The 23,176-nt window shown below is 35.2% G+C and overlaps 1 protein-coding gene across 2 annotated transcripts in view; it reads left to right on the top strand.

Moving 5' to 3' along the window:
• The window catches only part of LOC110379154 (uncharacterized), a 147,758-nt gene extending 127,274 nt beyond the window's left edge, over positions 1-20,484 (top strand). Inside the window, exons 2-7 of one of the 2 annotated variants that reach the window (XM_021338677.3) lie at positions 1,756-1,854; positions 2,367-2,713; positions 9,661-9,880; positions 15,102-15,276; positions 19,110-19,246; positions 20,200-20,484. In XM_021338677.3, the coding sequence (XP_021194352.3) occupies positions 1,797-1,854; positions 2,367-2,713; positions 9,661-9,880; positions 15,102-15,276; positions 19,110-19,246; positions 20,200-20,396 (1,134 nt within the window). In that variant the 5' untranslated portion in view covers positions 1,756-1,796 and the 3' untranslated portion in view covers positions 20,397-20,484. Of the gene's footprint in view, positions 1-1,755; positions 1,855-2,366; positions 2,714-9,660; positions 9,881-15,101; positions 15,277-19,109; positions 19,247-20,196 lie in introns of both variants that reach the window. The other variant, XM_064039010.1, reaches the window with a different exon arrangement.
• The last annotated feature ends 2,692 nt before the right edge of the window (positions 20,485-23,176 follow it).

The following is a 23,176-nucleotide window of genomic DNA, read 5'->3' as shown; positions in this document are numbered from 1 at the left end:
TACGACAAACCGCTACCTCTTATGCCTTACACCGCTCACCTAGCGGGCTGTAAAGAGTTAGAACGAAGGACTAGAGGTTAACGACCGGAACGAGCGACAATTACAACCGAAACCCTGCACGGTTGTTAATACCTTCACTATATAACCTAACCCTTTGCTCAGACTTGCAAAATATACGTAGTTTTTTTTGTAGGAGAGATTTTCAGCTTAGATTTAGAGCAATTTGAGGATTGATAAAGTTTAATTAATTTCCAACTATTTCTATTCATATTTTTTACTATCTCAAACTTTTTTCTCAAACCAAAACACCAACTAAAATAACTTACATCTTTAAAGACAAACTTTAACCAAGTTCCAAACATTAATTAAATTTTATATTTCCGCGAATATTTTTACTCCATTCCTTTTGTACACCAATAATAGAGTACTTTTTCTACCTCCAATTTAGCCTCAGTAGATTGGCGAAAAAGAAAAAAAGAGAAAAAAAATGGCCGAAACAAAAACACGACTACTTTTGCAAACTTTTAATTGCTTCAGCCATGTCCCAAAGACAGTGTAAAAAGGTTACGGTCCAAAAAAAAAATACTCGTTATTTTTTCCAAAAGCCTATTTCTACGGAATGAGCGATGGTTACTCTAATAACTAAGTTATTTTAACACTTCTTTTATAATTAACGTCTGGCAATTTTATGGCTGGAAAAAAATCATTAATATTCAGACTGGCATTGGGGAATATTAAAGTTTAGTTAAAGGTGACAAAAGAAATTGATACTTCAGTATTTTCGCTATCATGCTTCCCAAAAATATTTTAATATTTTAGCCAATATTTATTTTATCTAGCCCTACTGGATACTGATGTGAATTCACAAAGAATAGGGTTTCTGCATGCAGGTACCCTGTCTTTACCCTTCATTTGACTCAAACAGACGTACGTCTATTTTAATATTTTTTGTAATTGTCAATTATGTCTAATTTATCCTATATTTATTACGGTATTCACCATGACAATAATTAGGTCGACAAAGTTGACAATACCGGAAAAACATGTCACAACTTTTGATGGCTACAAAAAGAATTACAACCACAATACCAAGGGTTCTTGTAAGGAAAATATTTGCGTAGATTCTAAAGGGCCAGTTACAAGATAAGGCAATTAGCCTAATTGGCCATGTTTTATTTTAGAGTACACCTTCAACGGTAATCTTAAAGTAAAACAAAGATCTACATTGCTTATCATGGCTTGTAAGCCGTTAACTCGATTTAGGGTGAAGGGGTAAAAGGGCACTCTTTTTGTTCAAATATTTAGGGTCTGAAGAGGTAATTCGTCAGACTTTCTTGTACAATTCTCTTAATTAGGCGAATTTAATTAAACTGATGATTAATGAGAGGGTTTATCAATTTGTGTTGTTGTTTGCTGTGGTCGGTTCGTGTTAATGACGGTTTTGTATCCTGTTTTTATACCCTTTCGTGTTTTGGAGACCCTTGTAGCACTTTCTTGTCTTGGAAAACTCTCTCGATGCTGATAGCTACTTAGAGAAGGTTCACTTCCATTTTATACTGACTTAAAAAAGGGGGAAGTCAATTCGTCAAAGCTTTTTTAACCATTTTTCCGATTTTACCAGAAGACGCTAGCCTTTTATTGAGCCTTTTTTGGAGTGGGTTATCTCAGATGACCCCTCTATTGGTTTATCGTTAATTTAATATATTCTTGTTTCTTAATCTTTAGTATAGCTAATGATATATTTATTTGTTTCAGATTATGAAGCCCTGCGGGGGGCAGAGCCTCGGCCAGGCGCTATGTGGAGTGCGAGCGTATTCTTCCTCACACAGATAGTCGTTTGTCAATTTACTACTGGTAAGATATCCGTTACTTTTATGGTAAAGTTTCCCACTCGCTATGCCTCATCATCCTCCGAGCCTTTTTCCCAACTATGTTGGGGTCGGCTTCCAGTCTTACCGGATGTAGCTGAGTGCCAGTGCTTTACAAGGAGCGACTGCCCTATCTGACCTCCTCGACCCAGCTACTCTATGCCTATGGCCAGTTAAACCGTGTACGTGAGCAAACTAACAAAATAAATAAGAAGCATCTCACGAAGGTTTAATTAGTCTTGATTAAAAGAACTTTATGAATTCACGAAAGATCCCCTTGAAACTAGTAGACTCAGCGCTTCTCAGAGTTCTCAGAGAGAGGAAATTATTGAGAAAAATGTCTTGTTTACTGTTCTTATGCAAGGGCTAATTCCTTAATTATCAAACATCACACCGATTCAGAAAAGTTTTGAAGCTTTTGCCACCTATAATATCGATATTTATAACAGAATTGTAATTTCAAACCAAATAAATTAATAAATCGTCTTTCCCCCACAGAAAACCCAACATCAACAACGACAGAAGAACCTCAAACTGTAACAACATTCTACGCGCTCAGCACAGGAATCGTACCCGCACCTGTTATGCTCAAACTCGGCAACTCAACTATCGACAGTACGAAGTCATTCAAAGTCCCCCAACCTTCCCAGGACACTCCGACTTCGAAGCCGATCAAAGTCGACATGGTACCACATGTAGTGTTAAAGAATACGTACTTCGATCATGATAGGAAGTATGGGCCGAGTTTTGAAGACGCCCCGGATGGGAATATTACTAAGATTACAGTGCAATTGGGGGAGGATGCACATTTGAACTGCAGGATTAGTTTGCTGCAGGATAAAACGGTAAGTTTTATTTTTCGTTATTTATTTGGCATGAAATTTGTTATTTTCTGTAGTGATCTATTCCTAAGAAATATCTATAATATAATATTTCTAAAATCTAGAATGAAGACTTTTCACTACATAATGAAGAAGTTTTGCATTCATATGTTTGCAGTAATAATGTTTTACTGTTCTTGGACCGTTGAGAATTTATCATCACGTTAACTGCCAAGTGACCGTCAGGCAGTAGTTTTTATTTGTACCCAGGGCCGATGGTAGTTATGTATCATTCTCTTACATAACTGTAATGTCAAGATTTTTCAAAGCAGGAAGTAACTCTTCAAGATAATTTTTAACTTTTTTAAAGACCATCGTATAATGCAATGTTCCTATTGCGTGGGATAAACCCGTTTTGGCTACTTTAACTAGTAAAGTCGCGTGTGTTTGGTACGAACGATAAGACAAGCGTTTTTCAACGGACACTATTAAGATTGTTGAAAGCCATAATTTTAAGCTACCTAATCTAATATAAAAGCCTTTTGGTAGCGTGTTAGACTACATTTTGTAAAATAAAGTGGGTATTATTCATTTTGGTAAAAACAACTTGATTTCTTAGCTTTTTGAAGTTATTAATTGTAGTGGTTTTTGGTTTAGTTTTACACGGCGTTTTAAGTCTAGATTGTAGATAAACTAGTTTTGTGGTTAATGTAGTTAAATTGTGTCTAGTAACGTCCTTTGATAGCATCGTAGTCAGTTTCATCATCCTCCGAGCCTTCTTCCCAAACTATGTTGGGGTCGGCTTCCAGTCTAACCGGATTCAGCTGAGTACCAGTGCTTTACAAGAAGCGACTGCCTATCTGACCTCCTCAACCCAGTTACCCGGGCGACCCGATACCCCTTGGTTAGACTGGTGTCAGACTTACTGGCTTCCGACTACCCGTAACGACTGCCAAGGATGTTCAATGACAGCCGGGACCTACAGTTTAACGTGCCATCCGAAACACAGTCATTGGTGTCTAAGATATACTTAGAAAGTACATACAAACTTAGAAAAGTTGCATTGGTACTTGCCTGACCTGGAATCGAACCCGCGCCCTCATACTCGAGAGGTTGGTTCTTTGCCCACTAGGTCAGTTTAGCGTAACTAATGTAACTGTTGGTTATGTTGCTTTTTTAATAGTTTCTTTAATTACTCTTTCTGAGATATCAGATTTAAGTGATGTTTTTTCCTAGGTTTTAGTCTTCTACATGAAGTAGCATGTAAATATATACCTTGTGTTGATCGTGAAAGCGCTACAGGCAAAAATAAAACATAATTATTTTTGCATTTTTAAATAATTATAATAGTTTGAATGTTAGCAAACATATCTGTACGGAAATGAGCAATATCGCAGGCTAGTGAAAAAATGTTACTAAAGCTCATTTCAATATCTAATCGTAGCTTTTATATTGCGACTGATTTTATAGAACGTAAAAGTAACCCATTTTTTTAGCAAGTTAAAGTAATTGTTGCATTTTTATGTCATATTGAAGGCTTGGAAAAGATAATATATTATAATCATCCTCATGAATTTTTTTTCGAACATAAACTGTTATATTCTTATTACATAAACGATAAGGCTCAAATCTTATAGGTTTTCTGCAAAACGCTAAAATTCTTTTCAGGACACTTGTTCTCTTCAGAAGTTTACAAGTTATTAAAGTGATCTTAAAAAGTAAAAGTATCGTATCTTAGTCGTATTTTCCATTTTACGATTGTAGTTTAAAATTTTAAGTACAAATAAACAGTCAATAAAAACAAAATAAATAAGTAATAATTGTTATCAGACCGTCTAAACAAAGAACAACAAAGTATTAAATAGATGGCTTACTAAGCTGCTCCATATTTTTAATACTCTTTTTCCGTAGCATCATCTGGATAAAATAGATGGATCTAACACCATAAAAAATACATAACTAAAAATATTGAGGCAGCCAAAATATTACACAGTTTTTCGATGCTACTATTCGATAGGACATGAACTCATATCATGATTATTATTAACACAAAATACAATAGAAACCTTTAGCAAATTATTTCGCATACATAAAAGTAGGAATTATAGGAAAATAAACTTCTGAAATCCTTTGAAGCTTATGATGGAATTTGTGAATGGAAATAAGAGCCTTTATTGTGTTAAAAGGGTTTTGTATTGTTAAACCCTGGTTAGATATTTCGACTTTGACCTTACAATAGCACTACATTATGTTAAGTTCAGTTTTTGAAGTACAATAATACCCTTTTTTTGGGGTTATGATAATTTTTGGGTATGTAAGAAGTTTTAATATTGAAAGTGGTTGCTTTAACACTGAACAGAATTTTTTTTTTTTGTATCAGATTTGTTACTATTAAGAGTAAAAGGATTGGGTCCTCTATTTTAGTCAAAAATATTGACGTGCAGAGTTCATTTTCGTTTTTATTCGCACAATTATTGTTAAACTTACAATGAATTTCAAGATATATATATCTATCTGTGCTGATTACTAGAGATCGTTTTTTGACATACATATCGACACCTACGTATATTATCGTAACCAACAAAATGACGATTTTGCTATTTTTACATAAAACGACTTATTTTTATTTCCATTTATTTATTGTTAAACATATATTTTACATTTTTAAATATTAAATATACATGTAAAATATATGTTAAAAAAAATAATTAAATATATGTCATTTTTTTGGTTACGATATAATTCGTAACTTTCACACCACGTAGGAAAGTACATAATTTTAACATCATTGGTCTCCCTAACTAAATCTTTTATATTTAAAATCGAGCAAAACAGCCTTTACTAACTTATATTTTAGCTACCAGCTTTTACCCGAAGATAGCCGAAGAGATACGAAGTTAGCCGAGCGCTTGACTATTACTTTTACACACTTCGTTAGGCGCCTCTGTTAAACAACATGACATTTACAAAACCCCATTTAAGTTTACGATACTTGGAAACTTATACGAGACATTAAAATGAATAGTTTGTTTTGGCAATAATGCAAAGTCACATCATGGTAATATTTTGAGTATCACTTGTTATACAGTCATGTATATATACTTATATATGTTTACAAATCAAGCACATTTACCTAGCCGTTTTCCCGCGGTTTCACCCGCGTCCCGTGGGAGCTACTGCCCGCACCGGGTATAGCCTATGTTACTTGCGGATAATATAGCTTTCTAATGGTCAAAAGAATATTTAAAATCGGTCCCGTAGTTTTTGAGTTTATCCATCACAACCAAACAAACAAAGTTTTTCTCTTTATAATATTAGTCTAGATCAATAAAGCTGAAAACTTTAGAGTCCATGGAGATTTTGCCAGGTCTTCTCCATAAGACCTACTCCTTTCAATCACGTACCAAACCTAAAGCTGAAAACTTTAGAGTCCATGGAGATTTTGCCAGGTCTTCTCCATAAGACCCACTCCTTTCAATCACGTACCAAACCTAAAGCTGAAAACTTTAGAGTCCATGGAGATTTTGCCAGGTCTTCTCCATAAGACCCACTCCTTTCAATCACGTACCAAACCTAAAGCTGAAAACTTTAGAGTCCATGGAGATTTTGCCAGGTCTTCTCCATAAGACCCACTCCTTTCAATCACGTACCAAACCTAAAGCTGAAAACTTTAGAGTCCATGGAGATTTTGCCAGGTCTTCTCCATAAGACCCACTCCTTTCAATCACGTACCAAACCTAAAGCTGAAAACTTTAGAGTCCATGGAGATTTTGCCAGGTCTTCTCCATAAGACCTACTCCTTTCAATCACGTACCAAACCTAAAGCTGAAAACTTTAGAGTCCATGGAGATTTTGCCAGGTCTTCTCCATAAGACCTACTCCTTTCAATCACGTACCAAACCTAAAGCTGAAAACTTTAGAGTCCATGGAGATTTTGCCAGGTCTTCTCCATAAGACCCACTCCTTTCAATCACGTACCAAACCTAAGACCTACTCCTTTCAATCACGTACCAAACCTAAAGCTGAAAACTTTAGAGTCCATGGAGATTTTGCCAGGTCTTCTCCATAAGACCTACTCCTTTCAATCACGTACCAAACCTAAAGCTGAAAACTTTAGAGTCCATGGAGATTTTGCCAGGTCTTCTCCATAAGACCCACTCCTTTCAATCACGTACCAAACCTAAGACGATTTTAGAACACCTAGTTCTAAAAGTTTCCAATTATTATTCAAATTAATCAAAACATGACTACATTGCACGGTTTTCATAATCTTAGCAACATATCACTAAACCACAAACAACCTCAAAAGACAACTAGATAACCTAAAACCAGCTAAAACAAGGTCATTCAATCCACGAACACCACACCATCACTCAAGCTAAACCCTCATAAATCCATTTTCTAGAAGTTTCCATTCATTTCCACTTAATGGACCGATCGGGACAAGAAAGACTTAAAATTCGTTAATGGCGGCAAGATCCGCCATTGTTGTTTCAGTGGCGCCATCTAGTCTCATTATTGGAATTGTTACAGCTATTGTCTGCAAAGTGGTCGCCCCGGGAGCTATAAGAAAGGATTATTAATCGACAGCTAAATTTGAAACCGGGAAAATTATCCCCACTTTAAATATTGGTCGGATTAAATCCCTGAGGGTTGTGTGTATTAATATTTTATAGTTAATCTCTAAGGATTTGCGGTTTTAATGTTAAAGTTATTTGGGATTGTTAGAATTCTAGCATTTTGTTTAATTATGAGTAGGTATTGCTACTACCTACTCACGTAAATTGATAATGCTAGTGAATTGAAGAACCTACCAAACTTAATCCTCATTAAAAACTCTACAGAAATGTTTTCATCGAGAAACAGAACTTGCCGGAGAGTTTACATAAGATGTTAAACTCCAAAAACATCTAAAAAATGTAAGACTTAAAAACAATTACTTACAGTAAGAAAAGGCTCTATAACAAAATCGTACAAGCTTCTCCCTCGGTTATCATAGTAGCTATGGCGTAAGAGCGCACAGGAGTTCTTAAATCATTTAATAACTTTTTAGCTTTCCCACTTTTCTAGATATAACAACATACAAAAATATAAAACACAAAGCCTTACCATCATAATTTTCAATGTACTACACAATTTTCAGTATAATCAACCGTATGTAATTTCACTGTAGGAAGCAGGTAATACTTGAAGATTAGAATGCAGCCATTAACGAGACTGCCTTGGTGCAATTGTTGCAACGCTATTTCACCGCTAATTTACCACTATTTTGTTACCAAGTATGCACTTATGTGTGTTAGCCAAACCTTAATATTGTAAATGTATAATGAATTCTAATTCGAGAGAGATAGGTTAAAAACTGTTGAAAATTATAGGAGCAGGCTCTTTTAACCGACTTCGGAAAAAGGTGGTGGTTTTTATTTGTGATACGACACTCGTGAATTTTATATAGCTTACTGGTCGAATTTAGTAGTTTTGGAAAGCTGCACAGTATTTTAAAAAATAAATAAAATATTAACTTCAATACACCACAATGGTTAAAAAATCCAGGTCAGTTAGAAAACTGAAAGGCAACTCCTGGTATTTTGTTTACGAAAAACATAATTACGGCTTGTACGGAACCCGCTGGAGGCCATAATACCTTGTTATATTTGTACTACAAGTTGTTTCAGGGCACAACTCATTATTTATACAAACTTGTATATTATAATAACGTTATTTTTTGTAGGAAAGTACCGATACAAAAGATGGAGTATCGAAAAATTGGTACTCATTTATTTTGATTTATTTTTGATTTTTTTTTAGTTTCTTATCAGTTACATAAAAAATATCTTTTGACAAGTTTTTACAATTAAATCTTTGGTAATTGATCTTTAAATGGACCCTAATGAAATAAGCAAATGCGAAAAGATTAATCTCCTAATTTTTATGATCCCGAAAAGTAAATGAATAAATAAAATCGACGTGCCGAAAATTCTTATTTAACGAAGAGGTAAGAAAAGGTGTAGACATTCCTAGTACTTTCCTAATATTGAGGTCCCAAATAATAAGGTAATAAGGTCCCAAGTAATAAAGTCTGCAATCAACACGAACCCTAAATACCTTCTAAAAATACCACAACCCAATATAACCACGCTTAATACTAATCTCGTTTTCACCAAACCAATAAAGAGACTCCATAAATTAAAGTACCGGGCAATCAGTAAATTTTCTCATCTCCCATTCCAACGAATGTTTCCAACAGCTCAATTTGTCACTCAATCCAGTTAAGGAATCCTGAACGCTGATGAAGATGCAAAGTACTGCTAATCACCTAACTTTTCATGGAGAATTTTCAATTGGGAATTTTGTTACGTCATTCAGAACATTAAGGAGATTTAACGAGCGAACAACAATTGATGCCCTATCTGGCTGACGGGTTAATCACCTGGGGATTAACATTAACACCATACCTAGTGATTTTCACATTATTAATGTTAATGGTAAATTTATTTTCGGAATTATTTTGTTGGTAAATTACTTCCCGGAAAGTTTTTGATGGTAATGGATTGGGTAAATAGCTTTGTTGTAAATTTTCCGGGTCATTTTGAATGTTTGAGCTTATCTCTGGTGTAGGATAGGGATTTTGAACGGGTTAACATTAAATCATTCGTTTAATATTAATGGCATACAGTATCAGGCTTTTTGTGTTTTAATGCTGAAGTATTGTTTTTATTTGGAACTAAGTACATTGGAGCCTGTAGAGAAACTAGAAGAACAAAGGTTATTAATCCGTTACCATGGCCCTGCTACTCAAAAGGACCCAGAAGGAATAATTTATAGGTTTTAGTCAGTAAGATCTGACAAACAACGCAGCAGATCATCTGATCATTTTCCATATGAAACAAAATTTATTTATTCTCACAAAAAATACTCCATCTCAGGCCTCCGGCTCTCAAGGTCAAATTTAATCAACTTTTTTTTGTCTCCAGGTATCCTGGGTACGCCGCAGAGGCAAAGATGAGATGCCAGAACTGCTCACAGTCGGAGCAGTCACATATGCAGCTGACAACAGAGTGACAGTCGCAAGGAGGTACCCTGGTAACTGGAGGCTTCTCATCAGGGAAGTCAAACCTGATGATGAGGGAGTGTATGAGTGTCAGATATCAACGCACCCGCCTAGAGTCAGCAGGACTTATTTGCATGTTAATAGTAAGTGGTGTTTATGTATTAAGGTTATTTTTTCCAATTTAATCACACATTTTTAGACTTTAAAACCCGACATCGATGATCCACATTGAAGAGTAGTGATTAATACCTACCCGTGATACCTACTCATTCATTTTCTGCGTGATAAGAATGCGCACCTCCGCAAGGAGACATTGAAAAGGCAAATTATAATAACTACGACCGTGAAAGAAATACTGTTTGAATTTCTTATTATATTCACGTACATAAAACTTATAAGTAATTTTTTCTACCCTAAAATTTCATCAATTTTTTTTTTTAAGTAGTGGCTTCATCGTGATATTACAACAGCTCACAGTAACATAAATCGAAGTCTACTTACATCAGACTATTAAGAACATTACCAGAATTCTCACTTAGCAATACTAGCAAATCCTCTTGTTTTATTCCTGCAATTGTTCCGTATAAAACCATTCCTTTCTAACAGACTCGTTACACGTTCCTTTTTAGGCTAAATGGAACCAGCAATAGACTAAGAAAATGGCTGAAGCCTTAGGTCTTACTAAAACCGTATTGCCTTGAAATAAAACTGAATGTTGATATCATTTGTTTACCCTTAAAACCAGTGCCGGATTTAATAAGTAGCAAGAGTACCAACTGCGATGGGCCCCACGTCTAGATGGGCCCCTGGCAGCCAAGCATAGCCACTTAATAAAATACAATAACTGTCTATTAATATTTTGTGTTCTACTTTCGAACATTAATTCATTCTTAATCTTATGTTTCCGATCGTACATACCATAAAAACCAGGGAGACCAATAGTCTCATCTTACCAGAAAGAAAGAAAGAAAGAAAGAAAAAATATTTATTGACACAAGCCATACATACACAAAGAAATAAAAATAGAATAATAATTTAAAAAAAACCATACCAGTGGTTATCATGTTTCCTGTTTAACTGGGTTGATCAAATAGGTAATTTCTCCTTGTATAACATTGATAGTTAGCTGCATCGGATCCATTGAAATCCGAACCCAACATGGACCGATAAAGCTGGGCCTTTGGATTTTCAGATTTTTCTCTGTTAAAAAACAAGTTTATTAAGCTGTTAAAAGATCCTAAGATTCGGGCCCCTGCCTTACTAAATCCGGCACTGTATTCCAAGAGAAGCCGATTATCTAAGTGCACGAAGTAAGTGTTATGTTTATGGTTTAAGGGATGTGTTATGTGTTGCATACATATTAATGGGAACATACGGGAATGGAATGGTAAACAGCCTGGCGTATGTAGGTTTTAAATCTTGTTTTTACCATAAGAAATTGACCATGTAACTTTCCAGTATACTAACTTAAATATCGTTAATTTTACAACTGGTTATGATGATAATATTATCAGGCAGTATCTGATAAATAAATGATTTTGCACTGTAATAATTTTACTTTAACCCGTTGTGTGCCAGCGCATGCTATATGCTTGAGACACAATTGATTTTCTATTGTCTTATAATTATGAGCAGTTCAAATATTTCTTCGTTGTTAACTGCTGATCACATTGCAATGAAAACTGGCTTAGATATAGATTACATGGACCTGTGTCATCCATACTTTTACATTCGCTCACAAAATGTAACTATGAAAAATAGTTGTCCTACCAAAAATGGAACTCAAATATTCAGCTCAGCTTCATCCTCAAGGGTAAAATACTAGTATAACATAGAAAAGCAATTACAAAGCTAATCACGTAGTAGTTCCCGCCTCCATCATATGTACGACATACTCATAAATAATGTATGCTGTAAGTCTCTGGAGGGTCTTTTTACCGGAATACGGCCATATCCGACCTTGAAGGTCAACTATAACCCTTTTTGACGGTCATTTGGGACATGCAAAGTCTTCTAGACGGTGCAGATTGTCTGAAAGGCTGATTGTGATTGAGAAATCGAGAATGATTTGTGTCTTTTAATGAGAAGTGCTTTGATAAATTAATTGCACCATTTTATCAGTACAATCTGCCTACTCTGTTTTAAATGATACATTTGTCATGTACCTATATTTCTACTATAAACTACTTGTGTACTATACCATTTCAGTAGTTGATTAGTTCTGACGAAATAGCTGGACGGACAGACCGAGTTACCTACTTTTGCATTTAAAATACCTACCTATACCTACGGGATAACAAAAGGCTGATGCTAAGATAGCATTATAACGCTTACTTCTTTTTAAAGGTAACGTCCCATTGCAATATTACAGCATACGCTCCGAGTCGCAACCTAACACGCATATTACGCAACCACCAAATTGCCTGAAGCATTACCTTTGATGTTTTACAGTAACATGATCACGTATTAACTTGAGTAAAGCACCCTAAAACAAATTAACTTTCCTACTTTAATGTAAGGTTAATATGTTACCTGGTTACCGGGTTATTATTATGGTTTAACTGATAAATGATCGCGGTTATAGTAAATGGTGAATTTTGTTCCGCGTTTCGGGGAAACTACTTTTTTCATCCTGATTAAAAGTATATAAGACTATGTCTATCTCCAGGGCACATACAACCTCTTTTTATGACAAATTTCATATCAATCAGTTTCAACAGTTTTGCGTAACGATCAGATTTTCTCTTTTTTTTCAACTTAAAACAAATCAGAAACCTTGCCGCATTTTATATATCATTTTAAGTAATCGAAAGGCATTTTCCAAGAAAAAAAAATTTATATTTTCAACTCCAATTACACGGTCTACATACAAAATTATAACAAAGAGCCACAATATCTTTGATCTCTAATAAATCATTAAACCGCATGAAATTTATTCAGCTACTTGAATATTATTAACGGAACGATTTATCAAATTAAACGAGACCTGTCTTGGATAGGCTTTACATTCGGTCTGGTGCTACTTAATTTGCATACAAAAAGTATTAAAATGTCCAGTAATAAAAGCATATTTTTTAGACAGTTATAAATGCTTGGACGTAGGTAATAACTTCATCAAAGTGGGGTTCACTTAATTTTTTTTACCGGGTAGAACTTACGTTATGAACAGGCACGCCCCGATTATCATATTTGCTTGGTTTATCATCATTTTTGACTGTCAATTTTACGTGCAAATAAATGAGTAAAACTATAATAATTATTTACATGTATTAGATGAGTTCTAGATAGTAAGTTTTTCTAGCTCGAAATATTTAATAAAATACCCAAAACTGCGCAAAATCAAACAGATTGCGTCCGAATATTTACCTGATCCCGTAGTAGGTACGCCTTATCCAAGTAGTTTCATATTACTTACTAAGAACTACGTAAGAAGGTTTTATTGATATTTATATAAAGGATAAAGCATGAATGTTATGAATATTTGAGCTGAAAGAGAAAATGTGGAGATGAAACATTCATAAAAAATGTAGGTACATTTTAGCCATACTCCGGTGAAATTAAGGTTACTGGGAAAATATATAGCTACTTTAATCCTACTCTAAATTTTCTGGGCTGGAAATCTAGGCAGAGTTTTCACCGAAATTGTCTTTTCCATTTTAGTCTAGCTAACGTGTAAGATATTATCTGGAGACTCGACCTTCGGCCGCTCACGAAGATTTCCGAAAGATATTTCCCACGTTGTAATCGATATTTCAGCATTATTAATGTCTAGGATTTTACGGTATTCCGTGGCGGATATTCCGTGGAAGTTTCTCCTATATTGGTGGGGGTACTGAGAATTGTGGGCGATATTACAGTGGGTCTTTGATGTAGTTTTACTACTGATAGTTATTGCGCTATCTGACTTTATGTGAGATGGACTTTAATTAATTATGTTCTTCGGTGTATAAAGGGTTAACGTTTATTATGCGATAGCGGGAAAAACATCTCTAATATGTACTGGAAAGTCTCCCAGTTAACCACCGCAGAGAAGTAATTTCCTACTCTCTTTAGAGAAAAAAGGGATTCAGCATTTTGTAATAATTTACTCGCTCTATGTGTTCCCGTACGTACCCCCTATAAGTACCTATGTCATTTTCTATTATACTCTCTTATGTACAACTGCTATGGCTTTATTGTTGACCCAAAACTGGATTAGAATTTTTCATTCGCATAGGTCAATTTCTGAGGCACGTACAGATTCTTACAGAGTGGAGATCACGCCTCGGCAAACGTAGTGTAGAACGTCCTCAGGCACGGTGGAGTGATGACTTGCGCAAGACGGCTGGCAGGAGCTGGATGCGAGTAGCCGAAAATAGATCTCAGTGGCGTGCACTTGGTGAGGCCTATGTCCAGCAGTGGACTGCGATAGGCTGATGATGATGATGATGATGTACAGATTCTTATACGCATACATTATACAACACGTCTTAATATAAGTACTACGTACTACACAACCGAAACGATATCAATTCGAGCAACTCGATTAAGATCACAATAATCGCAACATCTCGATTCCCCTAAGTCGAGTAAGCTATTCTCGATTCAGAATCGAGTTGTCACCGTCAATAGTTAGGAGAAAGTTTTAACGAGTTCCCTTAGTTAAGTGTGCTACAGTTAATAGTGTAACTGGGTTAAATGAGTGTTAGTCATAATGGAGGATTACTGTGAGCTGTCGTCAGTTTAATTTTGTTACTAATTTGTATTTTATTTTTAAATGTCGGGATAGAAGTTTGAGCTTTTGGTCCAAGGACGGAAGGTTCATTTTTGGTATTGATAACATTTCAATTTTTTTGTAATATACCAACATATATTATATCCTTCTCAGAATGCTCGTGAAGCTGTATACTTCTAGTTGTGTTAATTAACTTACTATCAGTAAAATTGTTTCAACCTTTCTATTGGGTGAAAAACAGAATAGCCTGAGATCTCGCTGACATTTTTGAGTGGGTAATTTGTGGCAAGCTCTATCTTACAACTTACCTTGTCCAAGTTTGACAAAAATAAACAAACTTCAAAATAGTAACGAAACCATAGCCTGCTTTTTAACGCGGTAACGCCATCTAGTTGTACAAAAGACAACAGGTGCTGAGAACACTGAACACCGCTTCTATTTACCCCAACACGAAATATGGACGGCTTTCTCTTCCTTTATTGACAAGAATTCAACCGGCTAGCTAGAAAAAAAGTAAGGTAACTCAAAATTGCCTTGATATGTGTCTGTATTTCTTTAAAAAAATCATCATCATCATTCTCCTAGCCTTACCCCAATTTAATTTCGAGCGGCTTTAAAAAATGTACCTAATTCATATATTTTCCCCCTAGCTCCCCAAGTATGGGTAGTCGACGAAGCCGGAGCACCACTCCTGGAGAAGTACTACGAAGCCGAGTCAACGCTAGCGCTGGTCTGCAGAGCAAGGCACGTGGAGACACCAGCCATGCTGACGTGGCTTCACGAGGGGAGGGCACTCAATGCTGACACCACTAGAGGAGGGATCAGGTAAGCATATTCTTCTAAGAATTATGGAAAGTTGGAGAAGTCCATGTTCAAGGGGGTTTTAAACAAAGACTTTATTACTTTATATATTTTTTATTATTTACTGACATATTTTGCTGGTTTCTGAGAGAATTGCTGCGTGTGCAATGTGGATAAAAAGTAGGCTATATGTTAGTCTGATCATACAATATTTTACTGTCAAGTTTCACCAAAATTCAACCAATAGTTTTTGCGTGAAGGGGTAACAAACTGATACCCACGTATTAGTAGGATTTTTTTAATAGAACAAGTTTCATTTTACTCAGACAATTAAGGTTTTGCGGGAACATCGTTTCAACAAGAATTTAATTATGAAGATATTTGACGTTTCTAAAAGATTCCATTTTAAATTAGATCACGTTTATCAAAGCATAGTACTTTTGTCAGCGAATCACAAAATGTTTTAATCCCGTATATTCACATGATAGAGAGATTAAGAGCACCCGCACACTACAGACAAACAGTCTGCCGAAAGTTGACCCGATGGTTGGCATTTTTTTTTTAAAAGAAAATCTTGATTCTAAACAAAGTTTTCAGTAGACCTGATACGGGCTAAATACCTGATCTTTGTAATGTGCTTACTACCATTCTCTTCATACTGATTTATGAACCCAAAGCAACTATCGGCCAACTAAAAGTCTTCAGTGTGCAACTCTTAATGAACCTAGATTATTTCAATTTAAGTTTCAGTGAGAGAGAGAAAATTTTGTCAAAGTATGTGTAAATTATTAAATACTGGAACTTGGTTAGTGGGTTAAGCTTACTTGTGAAATTACATTAAAGTTTCAGCTTTAATACACCGTGTATGTTAAAGTATGTAAGGTGCTTATAGTTTGAGTGTAGTTTTTTTTTGGTAATTTGTTAGGTTGTAATGGATAAACTCAAAAACTACTGGACCGATTTTAAATATTCTTTGACCATTAGAAAGCTATATTATCTGCGAGTAACGTAGGCTATATTTTATCCCGGTGCGGGTAGTAACTCCCACGGGACGCGGGTGAAACCGCGGGAAAACGACTAGTGTATCATATTTATACTAGTGAAGTGTTATCTAAATGAATGCTGGTAAATGTTTTTAGATTGAGTTCGAGTTAGTACTAAAGTTATTGTTACTAATCAAAGTATCGCCTATTTATAGGCAATATCTTAGTGTTTCTTATTCTGTCCTTCTCCTGACTCTAAGCATACCTCAGCACCAATTTTCAGCTGAATTAGTACAACCATTCTTGAGTTAGAAATAGTCGTGTCTTACTCGTACATTTTGATACGATTGAAACAATTCCCTCAGTTGTTTTATCATAAACTAGCTTCTGCCAGCGGTTTCACCCGCATCCCGTGGGAACTACTTCCCGTACCGGGATAAAAAGTAGCCTATAGCCTTCCTCGATAAATGGGCTATCTAAAACTGAAAGAAATTTTGAAATCGGACCAGTAGCTCCTGAGATTAGCGCGTTCAAACAAACAAACAAACAAACTCTTCAGCTTTATAATATTAGTATAGATAGGTATAGCCAGATCATTAATTTACCTGCACATAAATACATACATAAGTATATTTAAATTATATTTTCATCAAAATATTCTTTATGTAATTCTTCAAAATGTAGTTCATACACTTTAACAAAATGTCTCCCGAGCCTTGTTTTCTGTCTGAAAAAGAATTACCAGCAAACTCACTTTACTTTTGATGACAGACAAAGGGTCAAATTAACAAGACAACTTCTAAACTAACTTCAAGGTCCTAAACTTAAGTGAAGAAACAAACTTGTGAATTTATAAGACAAGTACAAAATTCATGTTTTACATTTTTACATAATATTTTTGCTGCTTAAGTCTTGAAAATGTTACTTAGGAGTTAGTCATTGGATTTGTCAAACATCCCTGGACTGTTTGTGACAAATTATTATTTATATGTATAAAAAAGATAAGGTAAGGTATTACAACATTGGGTAAAAACTTGACATTCATGTGTACATCTAGACCCTTTTTTTTGTAGTTTTTTCATTTTAGTGTTATTCAAGTTTTTTCCCTAAAGCGAATTATGACTGCCATTGCAGTTTCGATGGAGGCGAAATATAATAAAAAAAAATTACCGTTTCAGTGTTTTTTTTAACTTTTTCAGTGATTTCAATTTTATGTGAAAAGGTTGACATTAAAGTTGTCTTTTTGCTCGATAGATGGCGTTGGCTCAAATAAAAACACGCTATGGTTTCGTTCCAAGTCGTTACATAAGTAATACGGACAAATTTTCTCTGATATTAACTCGCACGTGGCAAAACCACCCTAAAAACGTGTTTCTAATTAATGTTATCTTATTAAGTTTTATAGATAGCAAATTTTTGAAGAGGTCGAACACGACCTTGAGTGAGCCATTTAATCCTGTTTACAATTTAAGTCGCGTATTTCGCAATTACGAGTAGTAGTAGTTCTACTTCATATATTTTCCAAAAAAGAGATACGTGACCTTTCGCATATTTAAATTGCTAAAAGGTGTGGTGTCATCATCATCATCTGCCTAGCCTTTTCCCAACTATGTTGGGATCGGTTTCCAGTCCGACCCTTTCTAAGTTTGTATGTACTTTCTAAGTATATCTTGGATACCAATGGTCGAGGAAAACATCTTGAGGAAACCTGGACTTTAAAGTCTGAAATCACCAACCGGCATTGACCAAGCGAGATGATTAATGCTCAATCCTTCTCCGCGTGAGAGGAGGCCTGTGCCCAGCAGTGCGACGATAAGAAGGCTGTAAAAGAATTTTTGACAATTTACAATTTTTCACAAAGGCATTTGTTGGCAATTTTTTTACCAAATCTTTATAATATGCTAAGCAGTCGTATAATAAGCTGCCGAAGTAAAAGTTTGCAGTGTACGAGTACTCTAAATTAAACTTCTATGGCATTACTACTAAAACTTAAACATCTGTTTTACACTTGTCTAAAAAAATTGTGGCTGCAAAATATACCATATGTCAACGTCATAATCAGACATTTTTTTAGGCAAGTCTTAAACTGACGTTTAAAAGTTTTTGTAAATCTGTGGTAAAACGGTATATGTTCCTCCTAATGTAAACTTCAGCTTTTCGATGCCTTATTTAACACTTGTCACGGCCGCTACATAAATAGATGTACTTGTGTTACTAAACATGTTATTACCAATAAATATCACAAATTAAATACCAACCTAAATCACTCGAACCCTAAAACATAAAATATTCAAATCACCCATCAAAACAAGGCAATGATGGTTTATTCTACATTCTATCGGTACATTATAGTGCAGATAAAAAGGGGAAGCGAAACCGGATTGCTTATAAATATACAATGTTAACGGGCCACGCAAACGTAGAACTTGCGGCCAGGCCAGACATATATGAAATTTTAAATAGATCCCGCTCAAAACACGGTTGACAACCACCTAATAGAACGCTGATGCCTTGAATATTGTAATACTTTCTTTGAAAGTAGATAATATTAATTTTGTGTTCGTAAAATTTTGTTAATGAATAGGTACTTCTTTCTTAAGAAATTGGTAAGCTATGAGCTTAACTAAAAACTTTGATGAGTAGGTTTATAACAACTTCACACAAAAAGTAATAAATGGATTTTGAACTTGACAGTAATATAGCTGTTTACGTCACAATAACATAAAATGAAAAACCAGTCTAAAGTAAAACTAGGTCAAGAAATTGATACCCAGCAAACTATTTATTGGCAAACGTTTTATTATATTTTTCACTAGGTATATAGAACTCGCCTTATATCTTAAATATCACTGACCCAATATTTCTGTTCCGCAGTGTAAAGACAGAACAAGTGCCGGGTGGCGCTGACAGCCAGTTGCGGCTCGCACGTGTCAACAGCAGTGATGCTGGCAACTACACCTGTGCAGTCAGAGGCGCCAGGTCTCATACCGTGTCTGTGCATGTACTTAACGGTACGTATTGTAGTAATATAGTATATTTATTTTGCGCATGATGTTAGCATAAGCACGTGTCTAAATCGACGATGCCAGCAACAAACCGCAAGCAATCATAGGCCAAAGATCTCATACTAAGTATGTATCTCATACATGTACTTGCCCACTGCATCACTGCAATTTTTTGGTATAAAACGGATCATAACAAATATTCCGCATATAGATAAATGAAATGAAAAAGTTTTTGTGCAATTTGCCGATTACAAAACAACAATCATTTTGAGTGGCTTTAAACTAATGGTTGTGCTAGAAAATTTCATGAATATAAAATCTATTCGCAAACACAACAAATCAATCACATTTGATCGCCAAATCATTCTCAATAATATAAAATTTAACCGAAAAATATATCAAATATCAAAATATTCAATCTTTGATATTGAGATTTGAGCCAAAAAAGTTCCAGAAACTTCGATCTCAACTCACAAATGATATTATTATGCAAATAGAAAACACCGAACTTTTATACGAGTATCAGAAAAAGTAGTAAAAGAAAACTTCAAAGTGAGAGTCGTGGCTTTAATAATAATGTTCCCGTTTGTAGTAGCACTGAAAATAATATAAATAAGTGAAAGGAGAATGTACGATTTCACGTTGACCTAGTCCTTATCTTTTGATCTATACAATGGTAGTATTTTCTATTCCATTTACTTAATCATTTAGTACTTTTTGACTGTTATCTTGGACTTAGTAGCGACTTAACGTGTAATGCCACCATGAAATTGACATGACTTTTCTTTTGTTTTCCAAGGTGTAGTAAGTTCATAACCACCACGTGAAAACCCACTATAAATACCGATCTCACAATATTTTTTTGACCAATACAGTTGCTACTATAGTCAAAGATACTGTATTATGTAGATAATTTAAGTGATGTTCTTTAACTAACACATATCCATTTGTTCCAGAAGAAAGTCTAGCAGAACTGCATGCCGGGACTCAATCACTACATCCACCTACAGTGGGAACGCTCATTTTACTCCTAACGATACTTTATATAACAGAAGGAACACTGTTCCTAATACCTGTGATTTCTTTCGCAGCCCTAGCTTATAATGTACCGGCCTTGGGCCAACCAAATGAACTTTACTTATTGTTGCCAACGTGATGAAAAGCGTTTAGAACTATGTAAATATACGTTTGATTATGAAGATAAATTATGAATAGTTATTGGGAAATAAAATTTCATTGTAATATTTATGATGTTTTATTTTTTGTGTCCTTTGTGATTTGTTTTTGTTGAGGATTCGGATAGTAATGAGGTCGTCAAGAAAATTTTATGGGTCTCACAGAAGAGAGTTTGAATAACGAATGCAATTTCCTACATAATTGTGACCTTCAGATAGTAATGAATTTTATTGATTTATTATACTGAGACAGAAATATAAGTTTTTTCTTTATTGCAATTATGTAACCACAACAAGTCATTCAATTTTTACATATGATTTAACAACCATTAAGACCTGCATGATAATATAGTAAATTATCCTCATGTTATACCTAAGCTATAAATTCAAAACAAAAGCAAGTTCAGAGAATTAATTTCTGCATTTTGATCTATTTTCGCTTAGTCACTCCCGCTAACAAGTCCCGAAACTTTTCTAAAACCGCTATTGTCTATAGGTGTTCCAAAATTTCACGAGCTAAAATTCCAGAATAACTTCTGACCTGAATTTGGTATCAACAATGCCTTTTAAAACTTCGCCAATAAAGTTTGGAAAGTGGCTCAGTTCTTGAAAAATAAATAAGCTCACTTCAAAATTACAGGAACGCAGACCATTAAAGACTTGTTCTATTTTTGGGTTTTATGAAGTTTACATGAATACTACAAGGTACTTTCGTGGAGTTTGTGAGTAATGATTATTTTATCTTTTATTAGGTTTTGGTCGTGGTTTTATCCACGTAGGCTAACTTCTAATTCCATATTCATTCTGCTGTTCAGAATGACAGAGGTTGAGCATTGCCATCCAACGTGGCAATGCTGCCAGTCTTTTGGGTACATTACCCAGTGATAGCGATGAGGAGCAATTTTTTGATGCACTGTATTAGTTTTAAGTTGTATATATATATGTTTTTTTTTTCAATTAATGTAAATATTTTGTGAATAAACAGACATTTCTTTATTCTGCTGTTCCGAAAGGAAATGAATCAAAATTAGAGTAGGTATGTCAGGTGAGAACTTGACATTCAAGGGTATGACAATCAAAAACTATCCTAGTAAAACAAACAACTAAAAAGCGTCAAAAAATTCGTCCCCATCGCTGTCAACTGGGAGCGTGCCCAAGAGGCTGGCAGCATTACCTCGTTGGATCGCCATGCTGATTCTTTGTCCGAGGTAATAGCCAGCCTTCTGGTCACGAGAAGCGTCAACCAGCCGCCTAGAAAGATCTTTAAATAGAATGTGGGCATTCGGACCCCACGACCCGAGGGTTTCAACCCCAAACGGTTCGAAAATATAGTTTCCGACAAGGCCACTATATTTCCGCCGCTTGAGGTTCTCCGCAGCCGCAGCGGCAGCAGCAGCACAGCACGCAGAACTTGGAAGGTGTGATGGCGCAAGAGTATCGACACAGGTTGCGTCCCATACTAAAGGCCTACCCATCTTCCAAGGGAATAACGACATTTAGAATAGGGAAGGTTTACATAATAGACAACCTGGATGGACAATGGAGGATTTCAGTGTCTTTGAATATTAATAATCCTATGCTGATCAGGTAGAATTAAAATAACTAGCCCGAACTTTAGTAGATAATACGTAGGACTTTCTCTATGAAGAGATTTCCTAGGAAGCCTTTATTAAACAAATTCTCAATAGTATTATTGTCTAAGGAAATTTTTCCTTCTATATTATTTCATCGTTTTGTAAATACATCCAAGTAAACGTTTGTCCTGTAGGTAATTGAATTTCTTTCCTTATCTTATAAATATGTCTCGTATTGATATTCAAAGCGTAACGTCACATCACGCAGGTGTACGAAGAATTGCAAAATTATCGAGTATGTAAGACGTAAGTATATTTCCAGGAAACTCTATTGTATTGTATTTTGAGATGATCTACATGTCGTTGGTAAAAATAGATCTGTGAATGGAACTCAAATAGAAGAAGACAATTTTGCCATAAATAAACCTATCTCATCTTATATTTAAGAGAATCATGAGTAAACTTACGATAGGTTGCACCATCCAACTATAACGATAACCGAACCATTGTCATTTGACAAATCGTCGATATGACTACTGGGCGGCAATTTATAAGCATGGCTGGTTAAGGTTTGGTTATCGTTATAGTTAAAAATGGTCCTTGCAAACTTAGCACCGTGACTACTGAATAGTGACGTTGTATTTTACAAACGCAGTTTAAATCACAGATTTACTTATCCTACACGTGCGACCTCTATTTATCAGAAATGTGATAAAAACACCAGTAATTAAGACTACACCAGCACAAAAACCCTATACCTGAACTACCTTTAAACAGAATCTCCCTCAATTCAGCTAAGACTGCAGAAGCTTCAAACAGTTCTCCTTTTACATCGGACGTGAAAAGACCAAGGATTCTAACTAAAGCAATGGAAGCGCTGATTAAATCAGATTCCGTGTAAGTACTGGTACACGCGTTGAGAGCCAGATCTAGTTATAGCGTGTCCTTTATCTGTGTAAGGACAGAATGTTATTGTAGATGGTCAATGGTATTAGTATTTGTATTTCGTGTAGAACTTACTTACATACATTGGCGGTTTTACCCACGTTCCAGGAAGACCACTCGCATGAATTAAAGATAAATAAATAGTATGTCTTCATCTATCTCAGTTTGAGATCGATTTCGTAACACACATACAGGGTTAGTTCTCTTCGCATTTATAATAAGTATAAGTAAGAATAAGTATG

This window comes from Helicoverpa armigera, chromosome 17, assembly GCF_030705265.1.
Source record: "Helicoverpa armigera isolate CAAS_96S chromosome 17, ASM3070526v1, whole genome shotgun sequence".
Lineage (NCBI taxonomy): Eukaryota > Metazoa > Arthropoda > Insecta > Lepidoptera > Noctuidae > Helicoverpa > Helicoverpa armigera.
Note: the sequence above shows the minus strand (reverse complement) of the source record. Positions and strands in the feature narration are given on the sequence as shown.